The following is a 15180-nucleotide window of genomic DNA, read 5'->3' as shown; positions in this document are numbered from 1 at the left end:
TTTTGTATGAATCTCGCTATAGGACGGTGGATAGCCTTCGTACGAGGCCGAGCCCCGTTCTCCTCTCCTTCAATTTGTATGCTCTCTACCTTTTCACGAACACTGTCTTCAACGAATTCAGCATGACCTCAACACACACACAACTGCGTAATATAGCAAACAGAACAGAAAATTGCATGTACTTCGAGTGACTGTTGATTCGTGACACACACTACCCTGCAGTTATCTCAACAAAGCCTCTCCATCTTCCAACCGCCACTGTCTACGTCTAGAACAGCATCTCATCATTATTCACCATATCATCGATATTCTCCTTCGCCCTGTTGTCCGCCCGTCTCGCCCTCACTCTCCTCTCAGCATCCCCATTCAGCCGTTCCGCCATCTTCGGCTTCCGCAACAACTCCAGCATAATCAGCGCCGCAGCGACGCTGACATTCAAGCTATCCACACCAATATCGAGGCCCCTCGTGCCTCTGACGCCGACGAGGTAGTTCGCCTTGTCCCGAATGCTGCGGCGGAACCCGGCGCTCTCGCCGCCGAGCATGAGGATGGTGGGATGCTCCAGCAGGGGGCTGTGGTCGCGCAGGACAGCGAGGGTGGTGGGGCGGATGAAGGAGACGAGCGGCGACGTGTTGGGGGGGTCGAGGGCGCGGGCGGCGTAGTCGGACGTGACGTTGAAGTTGTCGCGGGGCGGGGGCGGGGCGTCGGCGGCGTAGACGCGCCAGCCGTTGAGGCCGCTGCGGGTGAGGAAGGAGAGGGGGTTGGCGACGGAGAGGATGGGGATGGCCTCGGCGGCGCCGGAGCTCGCTTTGATGGCGATGGCGTCGAGCGGGGCGGTGCCGCGCGTGGAGACGAGGATGGCGTCGACGCCGAAGTAGTACGCGGATCGGATGATGGCGCCCAGGTTGCCTTCGTCGACGATGCTGTCGAGGTAGAGGAGGAGGGGGAAGCGCCACCCGTGGCTGTTGTAGGGGAGTTGGTTGTTCGTGCCGTTGATGCGCTTTTCCTCGGGGCTTTGCCTGTCGAGCTCGAAGCTGAACGAGGGGCGGGTTCGTATACAGGGTCGTAGGTTTGTTATGGGGAGGACGGCGAGTGGGGATGCTTCGAGGATTACGCCCTGTTGCCGTGTTAGTGGAGTTGTCGTTGCTGCAAGAAGAGGATCCGTTGTACGTTGTGTGGCCTGTTGTTGCTCATTTTGTCCATGACAGACAGGAATGAATCTGTGACCATCTTCACCTCAAGGCCAGGAATATTCGCCGCAAGATCGACCAGTGTCTCCGATATTTCTTCCTTCGATTCCCTCGCATGTTCTGTATTATTCCGGTCTTCTCTGCCCGCAAACTGTGATCGTCGGATAGCACGATCATGGATATAAAGCTTGTAGAATTTTCTTCGTCTGGCAATGAGTGCTGCTCGCACGGCAGAAACTCCATATAGAAACTTGGATGCCGCTGTCGTGTAGGGTATGGCGACCAGGTCGTTATTTCCTTCGCGTTCTACGGGAAGTGTCAGTAAGCGCGTATGTCCACAAGAGCCTGAAGACTGTACTGACCTGGTTTTCTGCCCATCTGCCACTCTTGAAACCTAGCTACCCCGTCGGGGTCTAATTCTTTTCCCGGCGCAATACCCATCTCAAGCCTCCTCTTTTCTAAAAACTCTGCGTGCTTTTTGGCCTTGTATACTGGATCCCTCCTCCTGTCGTACTCTTCCAACTCCTTACGAAATAGAGGGCGTCTTTTCTCTCCACTGTAGCGTCGGTCAAGCGTGGAGGTCTCGCGCAAGCCGCGGGCAATGGCGGAGTTTGTTGAAATTGCGCGATTGCCGCGCGGGCAGCATTGCGCTGTTGCGACGCATTGAAGCTCGCGCGACCAAGCCTGGCGGGCCCGGGATGCTGATGGAACCATTGCGCCGAGTGCGAGGGCTTGTGCAGCGCGTGGAAGTGGCGCGCGAGGCGTTGGAGAAAACGTGCGGACAATAACGGTGCAACGCGGCGGCGGCTGCGGCGATCTCATACATAGCTCATTTCGAACAAGTCGTGGCCGCGACGCGTCTTCCCACTCCACGTCCGCTGCATCCATACCGTCCGCGTTCACTCACCACGCACGCACCAATGGAGTGAACCGGTCGCGACAAGCACTTCCAAGATTCGCGCCGCACCTCGCCCCCGAAAGCTACTATCACCATCCGCTATCAGCCAGGCCAGTCGCAACGACTCCCGTCCCGCCGCCTGCTCTTGGTCACCAAGCACAATTCCCAAACACCATTTGCCCCGCGCGAGCGACACTCCACGACCCGAGAACGTATCCACTCCTAAATCAGCGCCAAAAGCTCAACTACAATGTCGGACGATTCAGACGTGGAGGTAGTGTCCGCCGCGGAACCCTCCTCTCCACCAAGATCACGGCGCCCATACTCCCGCACGTCCACGCCCAAGACGCACACCGTTCAGGTGATACCGTCGCCAGTATCGAATCCACACGAATACAAATATCCAGAGGACTCTGAGAAGATCTACAAGGTGTTGAGGGAGTATGAAGACGTAGATTCTTTGGAATATACCGTCATGTTTGGCGATACCCACACAGAGAGGGTGAGTAGGCCGAGTTGTTCGCCCATTTGGATCGAGCACATGTGACTAGATCATGTATTGACATATCACCTGCTGCTCATGTTGCTGCGCTTGCCTAAAATATATCCATTCCAGTTGCTCCACCAGATATTCTTCGATCCTACCCTCGACTTTTTCTTCTCGCCTGCTGACCATCTACTTGAAGATACCATTTGAGCGACTCTTGGAACTCGACAACGGCCCCACGGCTCTTGAGCATTTCCAACAACATCCAGAACCGTCAAGTTCGGAAGACGACCTCGACCTCACTAGCGACATGAGATTGCAGCTGAGGTTGAACTACGAGGGTGAGGATAGTGCTCCAACAAGCAGGAGCCAGAGCCGGCGACGCGGCAAGAGAGGCATGCGATTCACAAAGCCCACTCGCCGGACGAGCCGCCTAGCTAGTCCAATTACCTTGGCTTCCAGCGAGGACGATGATGAAGATGATGAGGACGCCGAGATGGGTGAAGACAGCGACGACAGTGGTCAGCGGGTGAGGCGCAGCAGGCGCACCCGTCAGAAACCACAGCCAGCCCCTCGGCCTGCAACGCGGCTTACCAGGCAAACATATCGAGAGCATTACTCGCAAGATGACGAAGATGAGTCGGATTCAGACCCATATGCGCTTCTGCAGTCAGACGTCTTCCCTCGCCGGAAGAGGAAGCGAAACTCGGATACGGGGCAATCGTCCAAGATGCTTCGCTTTGGAACACGCCGCTCCGATCGGGCTACTCGGCACCAAGACAACATGGAAGAGCTGGGCATTGATCAGGAAACGTTCCGAAATGATGAGCCAAAGCGTCCGGTTCCGCCAAAGGCTACTGGTGCACGTGAGGTATTCCAGGAACTTGATCATAATGATCCCTTCCGAAGCTGGCATGTTCAGCAGTGCGACACTTGTGGCCAGGGAACGACCATTGGCCCGCTCATTTACTGCCAGGGATGCATTCTCGCGTACCACAAGGGCTGTCTCGGTCACCGTACCGGCCGCGATCATCTGGTGACGAAGGTATCTGATGAAAGCTTCGTCCTTCAATGCCGTCGTTGTGTCAACGCCCATCACAAGAAAGACCAGCTTGCACCCGATCTTGGAAGATGCCAAGTGTGTAAAGAGTCTAGCAAATCTTGCAAGGCTTTCCGCCAGCGGAAGTCGGCTATGCAGGAACAGCGTGAGCGCGAGGAGAACGAGGGCGAAGATCCAATCATTGAAGTCAGCCCGACTCTCATCAACAGCCGTTTCAACATTCTCTTCCGCTGCCTAACCTGCTGGCGTGGGTTTCATTTTTATCATCTCCCGCCAAAATCTCCTCACCACATGGATATTGAAGAAAATGACGAGGAAACTGCCGAGCGTAGATTCTCGGAGTACTCTCAGGCCTGGCAATGCAAGGACTGCATGGAGATGCCGGCAAAGGTCGTCGGGTTGATCGCTTGGAAGCCCGTGGATGAAGAGAACTACATTGCTGGCACGTCTTGCGAGAACGTGGACGAGGACGACAAGGCTTACCTCGTCAAATGGGATAAGCTGTCCTACTTCCGTGCAGCATGGATGCCAGGAGCCTGGACTTGGGGAGTGACAGCCTTCACCATGCGCAAGGCCTTCTCCAAGAAAGAGACCGGCCCAAAGATGAGAACCGAAGATGCAATCCCTGAAGAATTTCTCCGTATTGATATCGTCTTGGATGTGAAGTACACCAGCATCGTCGAGATCCGCAGCGAGGAGATCGACAAGGCGCGCATCAAGGAAGTCGATGAAGCTCTCATCAAATACAAGGGTCTTGGATACGAAGACGCCGTCTGGGAAAAAGTGCCGGTTCCTGAGGACGGCGATCGCTGGACTGACTTCGTCACGGCTTACAACGACTGGGTGCTCGGCCGCTACACCAATGTGCCTAAGAAGAGCCCCCTGCAGGCCCGCCTGGAGAAGGCCCGCGCTCAGCCGTTTACCAAGCTCGAGAAGTCTAAGCAGCCGGATATCCTTCAGTCTGGAATGGAGTTGATGAAGTACCAAATCGATGGTCTAAATTGGCTTTACTACCAGTGGTACTCCAAGAAGAACGGCATCTTGGCCGACGAGATGGGTCTGGGTAAGACCATCCAGGTCATCGCGTTCTTGGCAACTTTGATCCAGGACCACAGTTGCTTCCCATTCTTGGTCGTGGTTCCGAATTCAACATGTCCGAATTGGAGGCGAGAGATTAAGCATTGGGCTCCATCTCTCCGAGTTGTCACTTACTTCGGTTCGTCTCAAGCCCGCAATATGGCATATCAGTATGAGATGTTCCCTGAGGGGAAGAAGACCCTCTGCTGTCATATCGTGGTGACTTCCTACGACGCTGCCGCGGACGACAGCTGCAGGAAGTTCTTTAAAAGCGTCAACTGGGCCGGTCTGGTCGTTGACGAGGGCCAACGGCTTAAGAATGACAATAGCATACTCTACAACTCCTTGAACGCTCTCAAGATTCCCTCCCGTCTACTGCTCACTGGTACTCCCCTGCAAAACAACGCTCGCGAGCTCTTTAATCTCCTGCAGTTCCTTGATGACGAAATCGACGCGGCTTCACTTGAGGAGGAGTATGAGGAGATGACCAAGGAAAAGATCCTAAAGCTTCATGACCTTATCCGCCCTTATATCCTTCGGCGTACGAAGGCGCAGGTACTTACCTTCTTGCCGCCCATGGCACAGATCATCGTACCACTCTCGATGAGCGTCCTTCAGAAAAAGCTCTACAAGTCCATTCTTGCGAAGAATCCCGAACTTCTCAAAGCTCTTTTCTCTTCGGATCGGCAGCTTAAACCAAACGAGAGAGCCAACCTCAGCAACATCTTGATGCAGTTACGTAAGTGCCTGTGTCACCCGTTCATCTACAGTCAAGAGATCGAAGAGAGGACGGATGTCGCCGCAATCTCGCATAGGAATCTGGTTGAAGCGTCTGCAAAGCTCCATTTCCTTGAACTGATGTTGCCGAAGCTAAGGGAGCGGGGCCACCGTGTTTTAATCTTCAGCCAGTTTCTCGACATGCTAGACATCATCGAAGACTTTATGGATGGCTTAGAGATGGGCTACCGCCGTCTTGATGGTACCATCGGTTCTTTAGAGAAGCAGAAGCGGATTGACGAATTCAACGCCCCTGATTCGCCTCTATTTGCATTCCTGCTGTCTACCCGTGCTGGAGGTGTCGGCATCAACTTGGCGACTGCCGACACAGTAATCATTTTGGATCCCGACTTCAACCCTCATCAAGACATTCAGGCTCTTTCCCGTGCCCACCGTATCGGCCAGAAGAAGAAGGTCCTGTGTTTCCAGCTCATGACCCGCTCAAGCGCTGAAGAGAAGATCGTCCAGATCGGACGCAAGAAAATGGCCCTGGATCATGTCGTGGTAGAGTCCTTGGATGATGAAGACATTGAGGATAAGGACGTCGAATCCGTCCTTCGACACGGTGCGGCTGAGCTATTCTCCGACAGCGGTGACCAGGATATCAAATACGATCATAACTCCATCGAGCAGCTCTTGGATCGTACCCAGATGGAAAACACCAAGACTGGCACAGATGCTTCAGCAGAGACGCAGTTCAGCTTTGCTCGTGTCTGGGCCAACGATGCCGGTGCACTGGAAGATACATTGCCCACCGGGGACGACGAACAGGAGGTCCCACCTGATCCGTCCGTTTGGGACAAGATCCTCCAAGAGCGTGAAAAGGCAGCGGCAGCGGAGGCGGCAGCTAAGGCAGAAGCACTCGGGCGTGGTAAACGCAACCGTGGTGTAAGTATCTCGCTATTCTTTGCCTGATCCTCACTAACATTCCCCAGCTTGTCGACTACAATGATCTTGGAGACGGTGTCGATGCTGCCGCCGGCTCTCCTGCCAAAGCTCACGGTCGCTCTCGACGTGGCGGGGACAGTGACAGCGATACGGACTTCCACGCAGACGGAGCGGCAAGCGGCGACGATGAGGAAAGCGTCCAGGCGGATGACCATGTCGACGTTAGCGAGCTTGCACCGGCTCGCGACGGCAAGGTCTCGGGTCTGGCTGTAGCTGGCCAGACACCGCAAAAGCAACGAAAACGTCGCTCTAGCCCTACTGGTGAGTCTGCTAGAACTTTTTCGCCTGCCTTCAACATTGCCATGACTGCTGCTCGTGCTCGGATCGTATCGCGCGGGGTGATCTTGACACCAGAGCTCAACCAGGCTCTCGAGTCCGCGGTCTGCAGAGCACTTGCCAAAAAGACTGCAGCAAAGAAGTCTCTCGCTACAAAAAAACAGGCGTCTACTGGCAAGCGGGCGCCTGCTCAAAAATAATCACAAAACCAGCAACCCACTTTTTCCCGCAGTGTCACTTCAGCAGCCCCCCTTGTAGCATCATCAATAATATCCAACCCATCCCGGTCATGCTTTTTTTTTTGAGTCCCACAGTCATTCTAACTCGAAGTCCGCTTCTTTTTTCCTTCCCAGCCAACCGACGATTCCAACGCGTCCCCGAACCGCAGTTTCCCCCCGCCTACCCGTCCGACCTCCCCCTCGCCGCCGGCTACGTCCGCACCTGCCCGGCGTGCACGCGCACGCACCTCGTCGGCGCGTGCCCGCTCAAGCTCGCGGGCGTCGAGCACTGCAACCTCTGCGGCCTCGCGCACTTCGGCTCCGGCCGCACCTGCCCGCACATCGGCTCCGAGACGCAGGTCCGCGAGATGCTGCAGGCCCTCAAGCACAGCAGCGAGCCCCGCCACCTCGTCGACGCCGCCGTCAAGTACCTCCGCGGCGTGAAAGGCAACCTCGTCCAGAAGAAGAAGCTCGCCGCCGAGATGGAACGCCGCGGCGCCGGCCTCCCCGCCCTGTATGCCGCGCAGGTCCAGCGCGAGCAGATGGAGTATCAGAAGAGCTTGCTGCTGCAGCAGAGGGGCGAGCAGCAGACGCAGATGCAGCGCGACCAGTTGGACTATCAGCACGGCCGCCAGCGCAACGGCTTGTCGAGCCAGCAGGCGGCCATGAATGCCGTCTCGGCCCGGTCGGGCGGTGCCGGCTTGTTGTGGTCGACGCCGACGCCGACGACTAACAACGCGCCGCTGAGTGACGCACGTCCGGGTGCGACGACGGCTTCCGCTTCAGGAGACAACGGTGGAGCGGGAAGCGCGGGCGGAGGCGGAGGCGGAGGCCAGCAACATGATGATGAGGCGGTTGCGGCGGCCTTGAGCGGGTTTCTGTCTCAGGCGCCCGCGAGGGCGGGTTCCGGGTCCGGTGGTTCTTGATGAGTTTTTTTGACTTTTTTTTTCCTGCAAACGCTGTCGATTGGGTTAGCGGCTCTTTGCGTCAGAGGCTTTACCGTGGGGACCTAGCGTGCGGTTTTGCACACGTATGCACGTGTTACGGCGGTGGGCGTTTAGGAGTCACTGGAGTGGGTTTCTGGGCTTGGCGTTTGCTTGCTTGCTTGCTTGCTTGCTTTCGAAAAAGTTGGTGGGGGTTGCCGGTTCCATGGGGTGGGTTCCGGAGCTTCGATCAGGGATGGGTGGGAGGATTGAGGTGGGAAATAATTATAGACTAATGAAAATCTTACATGAAGTAAGGTCATATGGTATATCATAGCTTCGATCAGTCATGGGTGCGGGAATGGAGGTGGTTAAAGTTTCATGGACCAGTGAAGAAGTTTTGACAGAGTCATTCGGTGGATGATAGTTCCATGGTATATACAGGCGTTTCCAATCAATCACGAGTGGGTGGTAGAAAATCATGGACTAATGAAAATCTTTCGGAAACGTTACTTGGTGGATGATGGTTCCACGGTATACTATTACAGCTTCGATCGGCCATTGGTGGAGAAATTGAGGTGGTAACAAACCATGGAGTAACGAAAGTCTTTTAGAAAAAGTCGGTTGATGGATGATGGATCCATGGTATACTAGAGTTTCGAACAGCCATGCAGTAAGCGTGAGATGGAGGTGAAGTGACAGGTTTCGCGGCGAATTGGGTTTCTCGAGGCTTAGCCAGTGATGAGAGTGAGTGAGAAGTTGGTGAGTCAGTGACAGACCCGATCGCTCTTTCCCAAAGTACCACACCTGCGGCAGGCGCCTTTCCCCTTCCGGTTAGCGCCACCGCGGTCGCCCATGTGCCACCAGTTCTGCTGCTGCCGCCTGCCACTCATAAAAACCCCTCCTCCCCCCCTCCAGGATTTTTTTTCTTCATCCGCTCTCTCTTCTTTGGCCTTCGCGGGCAGGGTTTCGCCTTCGGGCGGAGCTCAGATTTGAGAGCAAAACGGAGCTTCGGCTCCGGTGACGACTACCTACAAAGGTCGGGGTTGGGTGGGCTATCAGCACCTAGTGCTGGGGGCAATCAACTTGGTTTACTCTTAAATCAATCGCTTTCTCTTCTTTTGCCTTTGCGGGCAGGGTTTCGCCTTCGGGTGGAGCTTAGATTTGAGAGCAAAACGGAGCTTCTGCTCTGGTGACGACTACCTACAAAGGTCGGGGTTGGGTGGGCTATCAGCACTTAGTGCTGGGGGCTAATCAACTGATTTAACCTTAATCTCAATCTCTCGCTTCAACGTGGTGACCTGTTGTGACTCGTAAATCTTTATCTGGGTTTTAACTGTGCTTGCTTTTTAAAGTAAAATGCGGATATAAAGCGCTACGACCGAAAGGAATTGGAAGGCTCACCGGGCTTGGCCCTCTCGGGCCTACTCAGCTTTTTGCTGCGTACGCTTTCACTTATCCACAATGCTACATGGGCACGGAAGATGCTCCAGCGTCCAACATACCCAGCATGGGATTTGCGTTAATGGCTGAATGTGGGTGAGCGTCAACTCCACACCACCTCTAGAACGACACCAGCTTGTAATTAATTAGAGCAGCAATTTGAAGGGAATTATAGGAGGAGCTTAAGCACGCCGTCTCTCTGGTCGTGTAAAGACTGCAAAGGCTACATGATCTTTAGATAAGTATTGAGTGAGCTCGACTCCGCGGAACATAATAACTTTCGCATTCCCTTCCTTTTAGACAGTCAAGTGACGCATCGCTTTTGAGAAGTTGATGAGTCTGAACCATGATAGAGTGAGGCAAACGGTAATATTAAGTAATGGTGTCGGCATCTGACGAGTCTTGAGTCTTGACGGTTAGAACGCGTTCCCGACTGCCGATTTCCAGTGATGTTGTAGCAATCTTAGAGAAGCAGAGCTTATTGTTTGTATACCCCGGGATTTTGACGCTTTTCTACCTGGGATTGTCCTAGAGAAAAGGACAGTGGCGCTGATATAAGCAGGTGCAAGTGTAATCCGAGACAACCCTTGCTGGTTATACTAAAAGTTGTACTAAGAACAAATGCCGTGAAGGATGGAGACGGCGGGTAATAACAGCCCCGAGCTCCCTGTAAATTTAAGCTTATGGCCATGTCTCGACATTGGCGTTGATTACGAAGAGCGCAATGCCTCACGGAATACCAGCATACCGGACCACCGGTTGCCCGATCGGGAGTAGTACGTTTTTTTCTCTTCATCATTTGCTGCGAACTGACTGTACATACGACGGTGTCTCATCGCCCAGTCAATCATCCTTCGGATCTTCTCCAAAGATCAAGAGTACTTCACGCGCCCCAAACCCCTAAGAACACCAATCCTAATGCGCGTCACGACGCGCCCCCAAGGAACCTCAGGTCCGCAGCAAGGCACCAAATTCCGCTCCAAGCTCCCTGACCAACAATCTCACACCGACAAGATCCTTCGCCCCTCAGTGGCCCAAGCATCCCTTCCTTCTCCCCACACGCGCACAGAAAAAGGAAATAGGAGAAACGGCGGCAATTAATCCAAAAACTCACAGCCCTCCATGCGCCGTTATTCTTTCGATGGAGCTACCCTTGCCCCACACAACGCTCCCTCGAAACGAGTTGCTGTCACAATCCCTGCGAAACATCACCACAGGACCGCACCACACCGCACCACACACCTTCCCATACCTCGACTCGAAACAGCACGGCAACATCTCACTTTCCTCCCCTCTTACAAAAGTCAGTCTTCCTCATACCACAAAAACTAACACTGCCTCGCCGTACCCCACCCCGCACCACCCTCGACCGTACGTGACGCTATCCGCCTTACCGAAAAAGGAAATAAACACGCGGAGATTCGTCAGATCATCACGCAATTTTTTTTTTTCTTTTGCTGCACCGACTTCAGTTGGTCAGTCGTTTTTCTCCGGGCGATCGCTATTGTTCTCATGTGCGCCCGCTCGAGCGCATGCGCCTCATCAGCGCATCCTCCTAGAGCTGCCTGCACACACCCACCCCCATCCCCGCAGTCCCCTTTTTTCACATGCCGGTGGCAGGACAGTGTGCGCATGCTTCTCTTTTTGCTTCGCTCCCTCTCATCGCCCCGAAAAAATAAATAGGGACGAAAGAAGGAAACAAGAAAGCTCCGGTTGAACATACGAAGTGAACGACACAGCAACCTCCAAAAAAAAAAAAAAGCCAACGACACACACAGCACGAGGCTCTCAAACGCAAAAACAAGTTCCCGTAGACCCTTTTCCCTCCCCCTCCCCCTCTCTCCTCCCACTATACGCGTCCCTGATACAACGCGCGCGCGCCAGGCAGGTGGTGGTCCGTTCCCGGTCGTTATATCTGTCCATATCGTATACTATCTCTCTCGCGTACGACACCCGGATCACCCGGGAGTCTTAGAACTCATCAGGCGGGAAAAAGGTTCTCGAATGATGGCGCCGGCGTCACTCTCGGCGCTTCTTGGTGGTTTTCTGTCTTTCGCGGGAGGGACCCTGATGGAAATAATTCCGGGCGGTGGTCCGGGTATCGTTTTTGCGTCAGATAGAGTGGCCGTACCCCCTGCGCATGTTTTATCGGCGGGGTGCGGTGAAGGAATGGTGGTGGACGGAGGATGGATCGGGAGAAGAAGGGAAAAAGAGAGAGAAACGTTGTCACGCGGTCAGAGAGGGAAAGAACGAGAGGAAGACGGCAATTGCGACCATGCACTGGCTGGGGAAAAGTTATGGAAGCAGAAAATTTATCGCAGATCGCGGGAACTAGATTCGATATCTACTCCCCACAAGAGGACAGCTACAACCGAGACCCAGATCTCCTCTTTTCTTTTCTTCTTTCGGTAATTTCTGAGCCTCCCCCTTCCCTCTCGCGAAAAAAAAGACAAAAAGAGCCGGTCGTGTTGCCTGTCGTTTTCGCGGGGTTTCGTTTGCGCTGTCCCTCTCTGTTCACAACAACAACAACAAAAGTAAGGCCCGAGGTCAAAGCGCGGCGATTATGTAGCAATAAGTAGTAGCGGTAGGCGGAGGTGAGTAAAGGTGTGGCGGCTTCTTTTTCCCTGGACCCAACGTTCTTGTTCTGGAAAGGTTTCTTTCTTTCCTTCCGGGGCTGGTGGTTTTTTTTTTTTCGTTGGCTGAGGGGAAGGGAGACAAAAAAGGAATGCATGACATGCTGTTTGAGCACCTCTTCAAATATAGAATACAGGAGGAAGAAGACCAGAGACGTACGGCTCGGAGGGCTAGCTCTCGTCCGGCGGATCGGAGAAAAGACCTAGGCGCAGCCGATGTGTCTGCCGCGAGATTGTTAGCGGTCCTACGCGGCGCTATTTTGGTTGGGGCAGAGAGACTCACCGCCGGAAGCTTGGGGATCACGACGGCGATGGTGGCCATGAAGTTGATGAGGAAAAAGGTGAGGTCGTAGTGCGTGTAGTGCGTGCTGATGAGGAACAGCACGATGGGCACGCTCAGCAGGAACTTCTTGGCCGGGGTGTACTGGTCACCGTTGTCAATCTGCTCCCACATGTTCAGGTTGTCGTATGCGCCGGCGTTGAACTCGAAGGGCACGCCGCGCACCCAGTGGAACATGATGTAGCTGCCAAACATGTACGATATGTTGGTGAGCGTCCACGACGTCTCTTGCGACACGCCGGGGATGATGTCGTAGAGGATCTTGAGGCAGACAATGAGGACGAAGTGGATGGCCCAGGCGCCTGCGGAGGTTAGCAGGCGGAGTGCCGTCGAGGCGTGCAGCGTACCCTTGGCGTTGACCCATTGCGAGTTGAGGTTCGGCAGCGCGGCCTGGTCGCTGATGTGCTCCAGAGACTCCGGGGGCTCCGTGTACATCAGGCTCGACGAGCGGCGCCGGCGGCCGGCTTTCTCGGGGCTCATCCTTTCGGCATGGGCGGTGGTCAAATGGCCGGGATGCGGATCTACCTGGAAGGAGGTAGTCCGGTTGAGGAGTATGGGCGACAGTTTGGCGGTGGTGGAGGGGACGTTGGGGTCGGCACAAAGGGCGTGGGATGCGCGAGGTGACTGGCCGGCAGACGGAAGCGCAGGACGGGAGAATGCGGTCGGGGGGTAACGAGCGGCGAGTTCGGCGGCCAAGGTGCTAGGCAGCGACGGGAGTGGTGGGCGAGAGAGGGATTGGAGCTGGGGGGCGGGAAGAGTAGGTCGAGACGGTGGAGGCCCCCCTTCAAGTGAACGTCAGCTTCCACGCCGAGCGCGCAGGGATCACAGCCCCGGACGCCAGCGCGCAGCCCCAGCCAGCACCCAGACCCGCAACCTCACGTCCAGACCACACCACCGCCATCGCCCCAGCATCACCCTCCGCATGGCCTCCCACGACGACATGGCCGCCCATCCGCGCGACGACGCCGCTGCCGCCGCCCCGCTGCGCCCAGCCCACCACGATGCCGCCGACGCGCCTGCAAAGCCCTCGATCCGCTCATGGAGGTCCGTCCCACCGCTCGTGCTCCGCCCGACGTGCCGCTGAACCATTGCAGGAAAAAGTACCGCAAGATGCGCGTGCGCTTCGACGAGCGCATGCGCGAGAGCAACACGCTCTTCCGCGAGGAGCACAAGGCCATTGCCCTGGCCCGCCGGCTGCAGGAACAAAACGAGTACGCAACACGTCCCGCCCCATCATCGCCAGCCCTGCTGACAGCCATCATCACAGCCAGCTCCTAGACCTCTTGCTCGACATCAACGACCAGCCCAAAGTGCCCCAGCACCTCCGCTACGACCTCAACCTGGGCTCGCGCGACGCCGACGTGCCCTCGGACCCGGACGCCATCCACCTCAAGCTCCAAGAAGCCCGCGCCGACCTCGCCGCCGGGCGCATCTCGCCCGAGGAGCTGGCCCAGCGCGAGGCGGCGCTGACGGCCAAGTTCTCGGGGCTCGGGCACGACAGGCACGCGCTCGCCGAGCTCGTCCACGTCCCGCACACGCACTTCCCGCCGGCGGAGCTGCCGGACGACCTCGTGGGCGAGAGCCTCGCCGGCTACCTCAGCCCGAACCACGAGGAGGAGTACCTCAAGGAGCTCGACACGGCCCTGGGCGACCCCGCCCTGTACGACCCCAACGACACGTCGGGCCGCCCGATCCGGCTGCCCGCCCGCGACGTCCCGAGCGAGAAGGAGCTGCAGATCCGCAACCCGGACTCGGTCTACAATTGGCTGCGCAAGCACCAGCCCCAGGTCTTCCTGCAGGACAAGGAGAACGAGAAGGGCGAGCCGGGTGAGAAGCCTGCCAAGGGCGGCGGTGGGAACGGGAGGGGAGGTGGTAAGCGTGGCCAGGCGGCGGCGGCGGCGGCTGCTGCTGCGGCGGCGGCTGCCAACTCCGCTACACCAATCAAGGGCGACCCGGATGATGAGGATGGCTTTGTGCCGGAGACGGGTAGTGGTCGGGGCAAGAGGAACAAGGATGATGAGCCGTACCGGCCGAAGGGCGGCAGCAGCCGTCCAAGCAAGAGGAAGAGGGAAGATGGCGAGGGCGGCGGCGGTGGCGGTAGGGGAGGCCGGAAGAAGGCGGCTAGAGGAGGGGCTGCCGCCGCTGCTGCTGCCGCCGCCGCTGCCGCTAACTCGGCGTCATGAAGAATGGTTGCAGAATTGGGTTGTCTATGGCGTTTTCTTGTACTAGTAGTCGTAGCGTGGCATGGTATGGTATCACTGGGATGATCTGGTTGGTAATGGCTTTTGCACGAGGAATACCATTTAGCATTGGGGATGAAATGGGATGGCGCGCGGACGCCAGAATGCTCAAGAGCTTTTTTTTTTTTTTTTTTGCTTTGTTATTGTTAAGCTGCTCCACAGCAAATAGTGAAAAGGATCATGGATTAGATGAGTGATACCAGGCATCTTAGCTTTGCCTTTTTCCAATTGCAACGTGCAGGCATCAATCCGATGCCCAATTTTCTGCGTATGTAAAAGACTCGATTCGGCAAGGTGTCCATCCGGTTAAAAACACGAGCCTGCAGGAACGGTGCTGCTGCAGCAGCATGTCCGCCCACCCACTGATCGACAAACCACTGGGGAATGATCGACAGAGCGCGCGAACACGCGCGCGCGCCAGCAAAAAAAAAAAAAACGGCGTCAGCACTAACTACCATGCGCCGCGGTCGTGGGCGTGGCCGTGCAACACAAGACAAGGTGCATCGGTACTTGAGTAATGCCTGCTAGCGCGTGCGGCACGCATCATCTCCATCAGCCCTACACTTACCTACCCACCCACCTTCCTTCTTTCGTCATCACCATCGCAACACACGCCCAAAATACCTACCTATCCTTCTTTCTTTTCGTCTACTACTACCCCCCCCCCCCC

At 56.0% G+C, this 15180-nt stretch overlaps 4 protein-coding genes across 4 annotated transcripts; 2 read left to right on the top strand and 2 right to left on the bottom strand.

Annotated features, from left to right (window-relative positions):
- Window positions 1–268: 268 nt before the first annotated feature.
- Window positions 269–1904, bottom strand: BKCO1_250004 (rna family; the record flags this gene model as incomplete). Its single annotated transcript, XM_020273288.1, has 3 exons — window positions 269–1117; window positions 1171–1496; window positions 1553–1904. 3 exons carry the CDS (start codon window positions 1902–1904, stop codon window positions 269–271), a joined length of 1527 nt encoding a protein of 508 aa, XP_020130326.1.
- Window positions 1905–2338: 434 nt separating this feature from the next.
- Window positions 2339–7857, top strand: BKCO1_250003 (chromatin remodeling complex subunit; the record flags this gene model as incomplete). Its single annotated transcript, XM_020273277.1, has 4 exons — window positions 2339–2590; window positions 2775–6377; window positions 6425–6698; window positions 7067–7857. The coding sequence occupies 4 exons, from the start codon at window positions 2339–2341 to the stop codon at window positions 7855–7857; spliced, it is 4920 nt and encodes a 1639-aa protein (XP_020130330.1).
- Window positions 7858–12101: 4244 nt separating this feature from the next.
- On the bottom strand, window positions 12102–12750 carry BKCO1_250002 (ormdl family protein; the record flags this gene model as incomplete). The annotated part of the gene is made up of 3 exons (XM_020273266.1): window positions 12102–12152; window positions 12214–12572; window positions 12618–12750. 3 exons carry the CDS (start codon window positions 12748–12750, stop codon window positions 12102–12104), a joined length of 543 nt encoding a protein of 180 aa, XP_020130331.1.
- Window positions 12751–13192: 442 nt separating this feature from the next.
- BKCO1_250001 (uncharacterized protein) lies at window positions 13193–14453 on the top strand (the record flags this gene model as incomplete). The annotated part of the gene is made up of 3 exons (XM_020273202.1): window positions 13193–13314; window positions 13365–13481; window positions 13538–14453. The coding sequence occupies 3 exons, from the start codon at window positions 13193–13195 to the stop codon at window positions 14451–14453; spliced, it is 1155 nt and encodes a 384-aa protein (XP_020130329.1).
- Window positions 14454–15180: the final 727 nt, after the last annotated feature.

The sequence above is a fragment of the Diplodia corticola genome (assembly GCF_001883845.1).
Source record: "Diplodia corticola strain CBS 112549 chromosome Unknown scaffold25, whole genome shotgun sequence".
Lineage (NCBI taxonomy): Eukaryota > Fungi > Ascomycota > Dothideomycetes > Botryosphaeriales > Botryosphaeriaceae > Diplodia > Diplodia corticola.
Note: the sequence above shows the minus strand (reverse complement) of the source record. Positions and strands in the feature narration are given on the sequence as shown.